This window comes from Bombus impatiens, unplaced genomic scaffold (genome assembly GCF_000188095.3).
Source record: "Bombus impatiens unplaced genomic scaffold, BIMP_2.2 scf_0389, whole genome shotgun sequence".
NCBI classification, from domain to species: Eukaryota; Metazoa; Arthropoda; class Insecta; order Hymenoptera; family Apidae; genus Bombus; species Bombus impatiens.
Window position 1 is genome coordinate 1,625,445 of NT_176808.1, and position 14,738 is coordinate 1,640,182.

At 42.9% G+C, this 14,738-nt stretch overlaps 1 protein-coding gene across 4 annotated transcripts in view; it reads right to left on the reverse strand.

The window, feature by feature from the left end:
* LOC100745461 (leucine-rich repeat-containing protein 4C-like) overlaps nt 1-14,239 on the reverse strand; it is a 274,466-nt gene extending 260,227 nt beyond the window's left edge. For all 4 annotated transcript variants that reach the window (XM_012386510.3, XM_033321045.1, XM_012386511.3 and 1 more), the window contains exon 1: nt 13,567-14,239. In XM_012386510.3, the coding sequence (XP_012241933.1) occupies nt 13,567-13,659 (93 nt within the window). In that variant the 5' untranslated portion in view covers nt 13,660-14,239. The remainder of the gene's footprint in view (nt 1-13,566) is intronic.
* Nucleotides 14,240-14,738: the final 499 nt, after the last annotated feature.

Sequence of the window (14,738 nt, forward strand, 5' to 3'; positions counted from 1 at the left end):
CCGTTTTGTTTCGCATCGTCAAATTATTACGGTGCAACGAAGCGAACGGTGGAAAAGGAAAACGTAAACGAGCGCAAGCATCGTATTTCGAAAAAAAGCATAAGGGTTGAGCGCGGCAACCTGCGCCAACCTGCAGTCGTCGCCTCGTACCTTCCTCCAACGTTCGCACCCTTTACGTTCCTCTGCGTTCGCCCCCTCCCCCTCCCTCCGGTTTTGCATGCATACGTGTCGTTAATTGCTGGCACAGAAAGTACCAACTTTTGGATATACGGACGCGCGGTGCGCGATGCAGCGGACAGTCGTAATTAATGTCGCTTTTCCACAAAGAGCATCGGGTACGGAGAAAAAAGGCGAGGCAGGGGGCGAAATGTCAGAGAAAGTTGAAAGCAAAGGAAGAGGAACGGGTGAACCCAAGGTGCGGTGACGCGACGGAAAGGAAAATTAAAAATGCAAAGAGAGATGCCAACTGGGAGGGAGAGGCGAACAAAAAGAGAACAAAGGCAAACAGGTGAAAGGAAACAGAAGAGAAGGATAGAATCGGTAGATAATGAGCAGAAACTAAGCAAAGCGACGTAAGATCGTGGAGGTGAGAAAATGAGGAAATACGATGCGGAATTGGAAGAGAGTCGGCGGTTTCAATTCGTCGACGATCTGTGGCATGCTAGCAAGCTATAAAAATTCGCTACCACATAGACAACTCGAGTGGAACGGAACAAATAACCGATAATGAAATGTTTAAAATACCTGATAAGCGTTATCGTAATTCATTTTCAACGAACGCGAAACGCGCCCGCTTCTCTGCGTTAAGAAAAATAGATATAAAACACGGAATATCGAAGAGCGTAAACATATTTTCCACAGCGGATGCATAAACCTTGAAGCAAAAAGTTCGTAAAAGTGTAACAGAGTACGCAAATGCGATACAATGCGAGCTGGTATTAGTCTTGCCGGCATGGCGTGCGCAGCTACAACTGCCGCTAACAATGTTAGCTGGTACTTTTGCCGGCTTTCTCGCGTTTCCTTTTTGCAGTTGGAAATGAGATATAAAAGCGTCGCGACGCCCGTTTCTCAGTGAGAAACTCGCCGCGATAGGCATGGCTGGTCCATCGCGCTGTGCATTCTCTACTCCGTTTTCGCACCTCCATAAAATTTCGTTTCCATCACGATTAATTCTCAAGAATGTCTCTCATAGCGTGGAGAAACGCTTCTTCCTCGAAAATTGCGCTGAAGTCATTACATCTGGATGCTCTAGCGAAAATTTCTGACTACATTTTGTTGTAAAACCCTGGAAGACACTACATAGATATCTAGAGATCGAGTTATATGAAAGTTAAATGCTTTTACTTCGACATAGCATATTATTGGTTAATTTTGATATTGGATATATCTTGTGAATGTAAGTGGAGGAAATTCGGGTCAGGTAATTTTCTCATGCAACGCGAATAAGATCTTTCACTGGGGAAAACCCGATCAAATCGTCGTTGAGATATCTCGAGCTTGTTAAGAGTAATGTCGCGAATATTTTCTTGCGCGCCATGGTCGAGCGATGGAATCGTTACGCTGGAACAATGCCAATGTCTAATTTCGCAGAGTTTCGGTGGAGGTTAGCGACACGGTAGCGCCGAATACCATTCCTAGAAAACACCAAGTACTGACCTACTATATAAGCGTTATGTGTTACATACGCGGCGCATACGAACGCGAGCGAATATCACACGATAACCGAGAATCGGTTTCATCGGATCACGCAGCAACTTTATACGTATTGGTGGATTAACGACTGTGTACGTTACTCTACCGAGTGATCGCTGGTCGCGATAGAGCGAGAAAGGAAAACTTTTTAATCCGATACTTTTTAATCAAACGACTAGAAAGAAATTCCATCCCGGAACAACTTCTACTTTGAAACTAAACATTTGATTTGAATCGATCAGCGCGAGAAGCACGTCCGATATTTCTCGCTGTGGAATTGCGTAAACACCGATTGAGAGTCACGTCCGGACGAACGCCACGCGCATGAAATATGCAATCGCAAAAACTTCTTGCTGTCGTCTACTTCGTTTGCTCGTTTCGCCAAGCGCCTCTAAACTGGATTTTAACGTGCTTCCTTGCGCCAAGAGAACGAGTAATTTCCTTAATTTCATCCGATAATGGCATTCAATTGGATCCGATTGGAGAGGATTGATTTGTCCTTCTCTCGCGTGTACATATAACGTATAGGATATCCCACTCGGTCTGCGTCTGTTCCAAACTCGAAGATCCATTCCTACGATATTTTTTCGATAGTTTTCCCAGTTTAATTAATTAAATAGGTTTAATTTAGTTTATCGGTTCGAGAAAGCAAAGGCTGAGGAATGACCGGTATTACAGTTAGCACCGAGGCTCGCGAGGGATCGTTAAACAAAATTAGTCGGCGGTAAAATTTTCTTTGAACGGTCGAGTTGAAAACGTACGAGTTATTCGTTGTCCGGGTCACCGGTAGAACTCGACTAACGGTCTCGAAGTTTTAACTAAATTCAACTCCGAACGGAGAGTAAAAACTTCTGCGGAGAATATTCGCATCCTTATGGAAAATAACTCGGCTGGCTGGGTATCAACGCGCAAGAATGCACGGACGTGACGGTTTCGAGTCACATTATCCGCGGTACCACGGCATGAATCACTCGGAACTTTAGCTGGCTGGAAGCTGCGGTAAAACCTGTCGACGTCGTCTATTTAATTTCGCGTTACAACGACCCATTGAATCACGTTGTTAAAGCGAAAAAGCTGTCGGAGAACGATAAAACCATTAGGAGCGCGTGCCCATTGTTCCACTAACTAATTTATAACGCGATAGCGAAGATAGCACTTTAGCGTTGAATACAGCTGAATTTCGATAGGCTGGAAATACATCCGCTAACTACAATGCCGAAGACAGGTGTTGAAACAACAGAGATATTACAGACACGCTCCAATTATCTTATCGGCTTACATTTGCCGCGATTCTGGTTAATCAAACCGTGAACAGTCTCCAACCGTTACGAAGAAACAAAGATCGCGTTCGATCAGCGTATATTCGTATATTCCGTTATTCGAGCGTATTTCCTTAGCGAAAAATAATAACATTTTTTTAATTCGATATGATCTTTGAAAATGGTTTGATCGAAATAGCGTAGAATTCACATTAATATTAAATATTGGAAATATCATTTTCCTCTCCATTATAAATTATTCCGTGCCGTGTGATTAATTGGTTAACGTATTACGATTGAAACTGGTAATTGAAAAAGACAATTTCTAAAATTTACTTCGTTTCGCGTACAAGAACGACCAGTTCAATTTAAAAATGCCATATTCTTTTAACTGCACGACGTCAGAGGTTTCTCCATAGCTCAAAAAACGGTGGCTGCAACCGCGGCCGTAACCGCGAAAGCGTTAATAACTCTGCTCAAACATGTTCCTCACGTACCACCCGATATCGTGCAGAAACAACACATGAAATTACTCGAAACATCGCCGGCCACCTCGTAAACACCGGAAATATATATGAAACGTTTTTATCGTCGGTCGAACGAGAAACTTGGTATCCCGGGCAGACGTTGGTGCTACAACAGTAGGCGAATGAAACGAAACGAAACGAAACGAACGAACGAATGAACGGGCGAACAAACGAAAAGGGAGCCGCTGGACACGAGGGCTGCTGCCTCCAGGGAGTCGTGCCAAAATTGTTAACAGTCGAGACAGCCGTGTTATAGGTGGCATGTGCTTCCAATCAGTCGTCGAACGAATCAGAAAAGGAAAGGCAGAACAAGAGAAAGAGAGGCGGAGACAGGTGGTCGGCGTCCCTGAGATACCGGTCACGGAGCCGAAGCCGTTTTATTGAACTCGCACCCGATAGAAGTGCATGGACGACGCCCAGTGCTCGGCCATTCGGAGCTATCGCGATGCGCTCGCTGTTCCGCGATATTTTCTATCTCAGCCTGCGGAAATTATCCAACTTCTTAATATCCGCTTGTTTTCAAACCCGGATATTCGTATCCGTCGCAAGTACCGCGTATTCGAATGGCCCCAAGTACATCCGTGCGATATATGCCCTGAACATATCGAACGGGCAAGTTCTATCGTCCTTATCGTTCGGTAGTTGCTAGAGATCGTGGCTAGATCGTGGCTAGATCGTCGTACCAGAATTCATCGTGTATCGTATATACGTGTTTACACGTTGAATGGCGGCAAGCAACTTATATCGCCAGTTTCGAACTATACTTTTGATTAGAATCCGCGAATCGGATTCGACACCTCCAAATGGATTACCGATACCATCATATTCATCGATCGACGAGCATGCAACCAGCCGTTACACCCGACCATGGTTCAGTAATTTATGCGATCCTTTGCAGAGAAATAATCACCGATGCGGAGAAACGCGATGATCGTCGCGATCGACGAAAATAGGGCGTTTAAAGCGCGTCGTATCTGTGGACGGGGAACGTCGTTAAGCGAAAAATCGATACGATAACGTGGTTGTTCCAGCTACTCGAATAACCGGATTACGCGCGCATTGTTATTCCTGTAGAGAGTGTAGAAGAATATCCGGATACGCGAAGCACACGTTTTCAGCGCTTTTATTTCGAGTATCGAAGAAAACCAGGGCGACGATTCCTTTTCAGACGGCTGCGGTTCGGCAGTTTGCAAGCACGGCTAGCAAAGGAACGAGAAGACGGAACAACAACGCTGCGGGACATCTGCGGTCGTTGAAGATCGAAATACGAGATACCTCTCGCCAGTTGCGCCGTATAAAGCGGGGTTACAACACGGGAAACATCGAGACACACGGGCTGACATCGACGACGGGATATTCGAGAAATTCGTTTGTATATCCGAATAAACGGCTCTTCGCGGATACCTGGCGAGATACAATTGTGGCGAATCGTTCGAGGATGCGAACACCTCCTCCCTATTCTGTCGAACTTTAATATCACGGCCACCAGCCCTGGAAAAATTCGCTTCCCGGAATTTTCGCCGTATTTCTATAACGTATTACGTGAATCACGCTGTTTCCAACGCGCCCTGCGCGCCTCTGAGAGAGATTGCATTACAAATGACGCGGAAAATGCATCAAATACCTTCCGATCGTAAAACTCCATTTCAATTACCGGAAGGATACGTCTGACGTCCCGTGTATCGACTTCCTCCCTATATAGAGGCAGTTTCCCATATATGTACGAACAAACGCGTTTGGTGTATCTTGACGGCAAATCCCGTAACACTCTCGCAGACAGTAACGAGACACGGTTTAATTAAGGAAACAACATCGGTCATTAGAATTTTCAGAAGACGTACTCTTTCATTGCGTACGCGTGAGAACCCGAGGGCAGCGAGTGTAGTGTCCTTCAGAGATTTCAGACGTGCTTTTACCTTTTTCCCCTGGCTCCACTTGCTAGCGCTTTGCTTTTTCGTCTGTGTAGTGGTTTTTTAGAAAGTCGAAGGGGCCACATCCCCATCTTGAAAACATTAATGAGCTCCCAGAACCACCTGCACGCACTGTACGTATATACGTACATGCATAGCTGGCACTTGCATACATGATGCCTGGAAAAAGGGTGGAATGAAGAAAGGTAAGAAGAAGAAGAAGGCCTGAAAGAGATGTTATATTAGAGGACGCGTCATCCAGGCCAGAGACACGGATTCGTGTCCTAACCGATCTTTGCACCGACTTCATCGCTCGATTTCCTCCTTGTAGTAGTTGGACGATTTAATCTGAGGATAAGAGGACTGTCAAAACGCTACGATACGTTCGTGAATCGATCGGTGTTCGCAAGGCTGCTGCACTGTTCTTTTTGCAGCGTCTTGTTCTTTTTTTCTTTTTTTTTTTTTTTGTTAAAACTCGTTTACGAAATATAGTTGATCCGAGATTACAGTGACCCATCTAGATACAGGACTAGGAGCATTTGGCTTCTTCGGATGCTTTCGGCCGTACTGCGGGATTATTCGAAAGAGCTATAAATATGCTGCGTTCAAACCGGCGCGGTGCGGCGCGGCGAGGCGAAAGGACAGAGGATTGGCGTAAATAGGGAAATATTCACTGCAGGATCTATGTATACATGCGAAGTGAATACTCTTCATGATGTCGTGAATGGGGCTGCCGAGAAAGGTTGAGAGTTGAAATTTACGTCTTCCCCCGGTGTGTGTACGGCTGTGTTATCGAATATCGCAGAAAATCTATAATAACCGTTCCGGCTTACGAGTGAAATTTATTTTCCAGGCAGCATTGCCAAAGCACGATAAACGGAGAAATCGAAAAATTCTTAATCGACTTAGACGTCGTTGGTTATCAATGGAATGATTCGTTCAACTTTTCCGAGCGTGACGTTAGATCGCCGCAAAGGTAGTAATTAAAACGCCTTCGAGTTCGAAACCGATCGTTCGATGTTAAGCGAACGAAAGTTTGCCATTCAAGGGTTCGTTCGCGTCTGCCCGGCCGACAAAACCATACTTAAACCGGTGAAGCGCGAGGAGAAAGAGCGAACCGATAAAAGGGAAGAAAAGGAAGGAATTTCCTTTATCGTGGAATTGTTCCAGATTTATGAGCTCCAGGAGTTCAGCCATTCAAATTTTTCAACTGCTCTTTCTTGCCTACCCACTATAAGACCGCAGCTCTTAGACGAACGAGCTGCGAAAGGCCGGGGAAAGAAACCAATATAGAAATGGATGGGAGCAAAGTCTTTACACAGACGAGCGGGTTCCATGTTGATGAACTTTAATAACTTCCATCTAAAAATTTGAAATTTCTACTTTTTTCCACGAGCAATTGGCCCATCGCGTCATCTCGAGATATTTTTCCTACCTACACTACAATTGTACACTACAATTAACGCGACGTCCGCCAATCGCTCACAATAAATCCTCGTTCGTTATTGGTTTCTCCATTAGCGAAGTTTATCATAACTGATCGTGACTGTAAGAAACCTAAATTCTTCGAAAGTTATTTCAAATTCGAACTAAATAATACTTTACAAAGTATTAAACGGTTTACTCGTTTGGCGAGTATACGAGGAAAAAATAAAACAAATTATTTAACGTTTAACAGTCAGAAACTGTAATTCCTGCTTTACTACCGTCAATCAAGCGAAACTATGAAATTTTATCGCGTTTTCCGTAAAACTCTCGCCTCCCTCTTTATCGATCGTCATCGATTTTTTTTACCGGAAGAATACGTTAATAGGAATCTAATTCGATAGAATAGAAATTCGAGTGTTAGAAATGTTTATAAATGACAGCTGGAAACCCATTCAGAAGATATACATATAGTTCCGAGCAATAAAGACCAACAGATAGAGAAAGTTAATAATTAACATTAGCGGTGGAAATTCGATATATACAGAGTAACAATGTAACTCTTTCTGCTAATAAAACGAGGTTTTTCTATTTCGACCAAGAAAGACGAACGATCCCATATCAAAGATCACGTTGATTTATACATATCCTCCGTATTATGATACCATATTCAAGATCTTGTCCGCGTGCAGCTTTTATCCGATTTAAATTGCGTAAAGTTGAGATTATCGCGTATAAGGTAACAATACGATCGCGCCATTTCCAGTTGATTAGAATCGTTAACCACTCTCCACAATGGTATATACGCGCGGTAACTCAAGTTACAGATTAAAGTGGTGCCGATCGGATTGGTCGCTGTTAATCGTGTAAAAAATTAAAGCTCGTTCCAAGAGATGCTTCAATAGCTACAATCTCGGCCTGCAGCACATTCAAGATTGTATACATTACAGCTGGTTTATCGTATTCGTTCATCGATTGGACGCGTATACAACGTGTTTCATCGATGTATGCCTTACCTCCTTCTACATATTACCAACGCGGTATGATTTATCGATACTTTCACGGGTATAAGTTGTTCGGTGCTTCAATTTTATGTCTGATCGTTGTATAGTATAACTCACGTATTTCTCATACAACGTATAAACGCAATAGCTTCGAATAATAATTCGATTTAACGGTGAAAAATTGAACTCGATTTGATTTCAACATATAAATATCAATCTTATTCCAGAAGGGAGAAAATATAACTTAATCGAAAGAAGAAGTTTAGGATAGCGACCGAAAATATTCTGCGTTTCATTGCACGTGGGTTGTTCCCAATTTCGTCAATCACGAATATATCAGCGCGTCGGTTATCGTATAAGTTTATGTCAACTTGCTTATCAACGTGACTGTGACCCAAAATAAAAAGCAAACTCGAGCACTAAAACGTAAAGTGGAATTCGAATCGCGTTCACAGAGGCCACCGAGATACCATCTTATTGATACTGCGGTCAGAGTGACGCTGAAATTTCAAGACCGCCTGCATCCTTACGTCGCGCCCTGAATACGGATCAAAGATGATACGTTGAAAGTCGATAAGACCAACTTCGAGTGTATAAACACGAAACCGGCATACGTAGTATACGCTCTCGATGCTGTTCCGAAGAGAACAACGATACTGGTTACGCGTGCAGCCCAGTGCGTGCTAGAGACATCGAAGTCGTCACTGAATCGTCGTTCTGTGGTAATTATTATGCCTTCCACTTGCACGGCAAAGTAGAAAGCAAAGCTTCTGCATACTGCACGAACACACGATCCTTTGGAAAAGAGACCAGGTAGGCGAAGAAAGAATGGTCGAGAATTTCTGACGCGTGTCTGTATGTGTGGCCTGCGCTCAGAGAACAGAGAAAAGCAAAGGAGGGAACGGGTGAAAAAGCGGTAGTACCGGTCTAGCTTGTCCTCGGCGAGTACTTTGGCACGTAGGTAGGCAGACTGTCTTACGCCGTAGTTATGTTAGTCACATGGATACTAAAAGTATTCTCTACTTGGCTATTTTCACCTAATTTACAACGAGCAAATCAGAAGTGAAAAGTTAAATCTCGTGCTCCACTACTCTCGACGCTCTGACACGCCCTATAATTTCATCCCTTGCTTCTTGCTAGCCTCTTAAAAGCGAAACCTTTACAACTATTGGTCACGTAGTTTCATTTAAACCTTAGGTCATTTACGCGCATTAACGAGTTTTTATTATCTTTTATGAACGTATAAAAGTATTCTTTATTTGTTAATTTATGATATTTATTACGATGTTAAACGTTCATTAAGAGGGTAAGCGTATTTTTCGACGCTGAAACAATACCGAGAAAAAGAAGATGAAATTTTAAAGAGCTTAACACGCAGTACTGCTTTCTTGTAAGAAGATATTACGATATAATCTTTTACCAGATTTTTCAAGTTATTAAAAGGTTTGTACCTCATGCGGTCAGACAAGAACATGCCGATTAGCTCGTTGTGGAAAAATACTAATAGCTTTACAGAGTTTATCGATATATTTGTGGAACGTACCAATTGATAAACCTAACGATGATTTTTACACGTATTAATTATCATGTTCGCTAGTCAGATTAACGTTGATCGATATGGTACACTTAGAAACTTCCGTTTTGACTACCATGTAGTATTTCCTTCCCGTAAATGTACGTATCATATCCTAGCCACAATCGCTATCCATAATACAGTGATTCGCCGTGTTAATACCAATCAAAGGTTTTTAAATGATAATTTGATTACTCTAATCGCCAGTCGAGATTGTATAGCGTACGTGGCTGCTGATCTTTCACATACAGAGTTCTCGTGATAAATGACTGTGAACCTATCAAACATCGACACAATGTGTTCATATATATCAGCGTAATAAACTGTGCAAACTGGATTATTCGTAACAATATCATTACCTGACCGTCGATGCTTTCCGATATTGGAAACCGTATTTCAAATCCTTGTGTCAAAAATAATCGACTCTCGTTACGTCAATTTCTTCGGATTCCTTTAACAACGGGGAGTAAATGTGTCAACCAGGTGTTATTAATTACGCGTTATTAGCGGCACGGCTCCGACGCGGTACAAAAGCGTCGCAAAGGACACAATCACGAGTACACCATGTGCGGTCTGAAATATATGGCACCTCCTATGCGGAAAGCTTATAAGTGACATATGCGCGCAGTATACGCGCTCCCCTAGCTTCTCGGGGTGCCACTGCATGCGTTAATGCAAGATAATGCTTCATCATTTCGTTCCATTTCATTTCTATTTACCCCTAAGGTTCAGGTGTAATTTTTCCCTACCGAGAAGGACGCGTAAAGAGAGAGCGCTCGTTCCCCAACACGATCTCCCTTTTCTGTTAATTCAATTATAGCTAGCTTAACGCACCGAGGAGCAAAAGTTGGTCTCCGGTTAAGCCAATTCACGGTTAAGTGCGAGACCGCGGCTCAAGCCACTGATAAGAAAAGTCTAAAATAGTAAAACATGCGCGGGACGTGTTATCTTTGCTTCGAAAATCGCGTTAGGAAAGGCACGACGCGACATGCTACCAGCTTGTTATCTGATCTGATGAACGTATAAACCGATTCAACTACGCTCTCGGTATTTATCACCGAACTAAACGTAAATTGTACTCTCGTTCATTTGTGTGGAATAAACGGCACTAGCGGCAACCACAGATACGGATCAGTCGGTAATATTTGACTTCGACGGTTACATTTTTATACGTTTTATATTAATTCGATATAAACGTCAGGATTCATCTGCGTGCGAACCCGTGGGTGTTCGCTACAAATCCTCCGAATATTTGCCTATTAATTGGCGTGCAAAAGTGGACCAAACAAATAGAACGATATGTTTTGTCGCGTGTACAATTATCGAGCCTGATGTCACGCGTTCAGTGAAAAAGAATAGCCGGATGGGAACGATGGAATTTCAACGCGATACGATAATAATTCGATAATCGATGTGACAATTACCTCTCGTTGGCAACAACGAGACGAGGGAGCGCAGGGTATGTCTTCGCCCCTCCAAGTGAAATTCTCCAAGGTGCCGATAACACGTTGATGAGGCAATTAATATTGATGTAACACGAGGCGAATCCCCCGCTATTGTTACCCGAATACCGAACACCGTCCGGATTAATATTTAATCCGCGCGATCACGGAGTTTCCGAGAGCCCGGAACGGACGTTGTTCATGCTCGTCGAATTTTTGACGATCGTGTCGCGGAATTCTCAATGCAGCCTGGTCGAATATTCAACGAGCTCGTCCCATCCACGTAATAAACTTCTTGAAGGTTCGCCGGTGTGCGACAACACAATAATTATTATGCACCGTTAAGAAACAAGTTCTTCTCTTATTCTCTTCCTGTTTCTCTATGTTCGCCTCTTTGTTCCTCTTATTGCTTGCGACCGTACGAGAGGAACGAAGTATAGCAATTCGAAAACGCGATCGTAAGCCTCGAATAACTCGGGCTACTCGAGATAGTTTGCATGCCTTCTCGCAATCTCGGATCGCTTAGTGGAAACTATTATGCTTTCTTATGCTCCCAGTACTTATCGTTTTTATTCCCGATGTCACGAATATCTACCACGAAGGGAAAGGAAGAAGCTCGAGAGATCGCGGTTTCGAGAAATCGAAATTTCTACGATAATTAAAGACGACTAGCGAAAAAATGATAGGTACTGGTAAAAGAAAATGAGAGACACGACGCGGTTTTATCTTTAAAACGATTCGCGACAAAAAATTTGAACTTGGTATTAAACGATATTTTATACAGTTTAGTTTGCTGAATGGTTATTATGCGAATGAAACGTAAAGGAAACGGGAAAATGTGAAATGTGTCATTTTCTCGTTACGTTTGATTCTTTGATCGTATGAGATTTACGAAAAAAAAAAATTGACAATTTAATGACAATTCATGTTTGAAACTATTGTCTCGAATAGTTTGAAAGTTTTAACAATCTCATTTGGACAGAAACTTGTTTCTCAATCGATGTAGTAAAATCGCGCTCATTTTTACGACTAACGTAATTTCAATTCAATGAAACGAATAACAAAACAATATTTTAATAGGATATTAGTCTTAATTAATGAAAGAAACCAGATAGTGTATTTAATTTTTTCCGTCAGAATTTCGAAAAAGGATGATTAAGGTCAAGTATTTTAAAGAGACAGGGAAACCTATTTTCTTAGTCGACGATGACGAAACATCTTTGATTCAACAAGATGAACGGCTTAGGTTGGATAATCTTTTATTATTTTATGGTTCGTTGTCCATTCGAATAATCTCTAGACAAAAGCTTTCAATTCAATTCCTTTAATAAAACAAACATGAAATGTTTCTTTCTATTATTGCAATGCTAATTAGGTATAAAAACAATAACGTATTTGCAAAACCACACCCATAATGACTCCTTCTATATTTCGTTTATACTTCCCTATGTAATAAAAATGCATCATACTTATTTAAAATAAATCGATTCCGATGGATATAGCGATTAACCTGTCTGGAATATCCTGTATACATGTATATGTAATTACGTAACTAGATTTATATGTACAATGTTCGTAGCTCTATGTTTTAATTAATTTTAATTATGTACGTACTATACTACGTATATGGCCGATGTTAAGCTGACTGGAAGTAAGAAAAATGTATGTTTTAGAAGCGCTCCAAATACTTCACTATGAAAACATTTCGCACTTGCGAAACAGTTATATAATTTATAATGATTAGGTATAACAAGCCGTGATATGCGGCTAGTGAAGCAGAGATTGCAAACGTTTGCGAAAATATTATAACAGTATTCGATGAAAGTATACGAGACGATGTCAAGTAGGAATACTTTTATGCGACTAATGGCTAAATAAGAACACGAGAAAAAACGTTGATAAATTCTTCTGTGATCAATGCGAAATTTATTTAGTCTCACAGTTTCTTTCGTAAACGACAAGTTTGTGAAAAGTTAATCGATTAAGAAGCGTGTTGAATTCCGTCAGTTAGAGAAGTCAAACAGAGTGGTATTTCCATGATGGATGAATCGTCTTAGATTTCTCAAGCACGTTTTCCCCACCGGCTGAGTTTGACATTTTCGATCCGTCTTTATCCGAGATTCTATCCCTGGTTGCGATTGACAGTTCGATCGCGCCAAAAAGACGATGCAACTTCAATCGTCGCGCGCGCGCGCGTCTTTAATCTTTCATCCGCGTAAGTACGTGATTCAATGTCGGCACAAAGCGGTCGAGTGTAATAATCTAAACGCGCTAGGCGTGCACATTTCGATTCGTCGAACTTCGAGGCGTCACCTTGTTCCGAACGGTGAAAAAAACGACCGGAGAACGACGCCAACTTCTCTAGCCAGTCGAGAGCAAGGAGAACGGAGCGTGACAGAGATAAAGAGAAAGCGCGCGCACTGATCCGACAGAGATAACGAAATGCAATGAGAAAGAGAGCGCGCACGGATCGGATCGAGAGAATTCGATGAAAGAGAAAAGGATCGAGTGACCACAATAGTCGTCCTCTCTCTTCTTCCGATACTCCGTTTCGATCCCTAACATCGGCCTTTTTCTTAGCCTCCGGCTGTGGTACCATCCCTAACCTTCCGAGATCGAAACAGTACCAAGCAGAGGAGAACAGAAATCTATGTAATACACGGAAGAATGACAAACACACAGACACATCGTACCGTAAAAGAAACTAACGAGAAGATAAGTTGAGCAGACTTACTCTTGCGAGTGGCAGGGTAAGGTCGATTTTTCTTCTGTCCGTGGGTGTATCCTTTACGAGCAGGTCACTAACTAGCCTGTACACATCACCCATGACTCTCGCGCAACCAACTCGAGTAAACAAACAAGAATAACTTTTCCTACTTTTGCTCTTTTTCTCTCGCTTCGAAACACTTGATATTTTTCACACCGAACACACTAATTAGACAGCGGATAAAAGACGGCAAAAATCCACGCGTGATCTAGTCAAAGTAGGTATAAAAAACTTCTCCAAGATCATCGCGTCATATCGCGATTCGTCAAAGCGTCGTGCGAACGAAAACGATCATGTGGGGTCATTCCTGGAATCGTTGCCGGTTCTACCGTTGTCTTCTTTCCTCGGCCACTTTGCACCGACAATTTTTTCCTTCATGTGTCGAGTTCAAACGCGTATGAACGATTATCGTGATCCGAGATCGTGCCGATCGAACGTACCGTGCGTTAATGTCACTTTTTTCTCACGCGATACCGCTAGGAGAACGTGTAACGTCACAAACAACGATCAAAATCACACCCGCCCCGTCCAGGCACACAGGGCAAACTGTCGTCTAGTCGGCGCTCGGCGGCCCGCAGCGACGTACCGAGAACAACGAAAAGCGAAACTCGATGGCGCCACGGCTCTACGGAGTCTGTGCCGTGAATGCGCTCGGGCTCGACGGTGGCGCCACTACCGACCGATCTTCGTACTACATCGCCGCTACACATTCGAATCTTACCAACACGATCGCGGCCAGTTCAGTAGCGTACACATACGGAAGCACTCGACTTACTACCACAACGGTATCTCGTGACGATGCCTGCACGTATACGCGATCTCGCCAAGTAGCGTTGGACAAGTGTGGTCGTGGTCGTGGTTGAGGTGTAGAGGGAGAAGTAGGAGGGTGAGTTAGTAGTTACCCCCACGAAGAGTGTTCCAGGGCCGGCGCAACCGCAATTCGTCGATTGCAACGACTGATTGTGAGCGCGATTTAACGGAAGTCGAGCGAGCTGTCTACTTTTAAAACGCGCCTGATACGACGGAGTTATGTATAGCCGCCGCCTAAATTGCTTTGTCCGAACGATTTACATTCTTTTCATGTAAATGAGTTTACGCGATTCGTTCAGCTCGTAGATGCATCCACGCGCCAGCGCGTT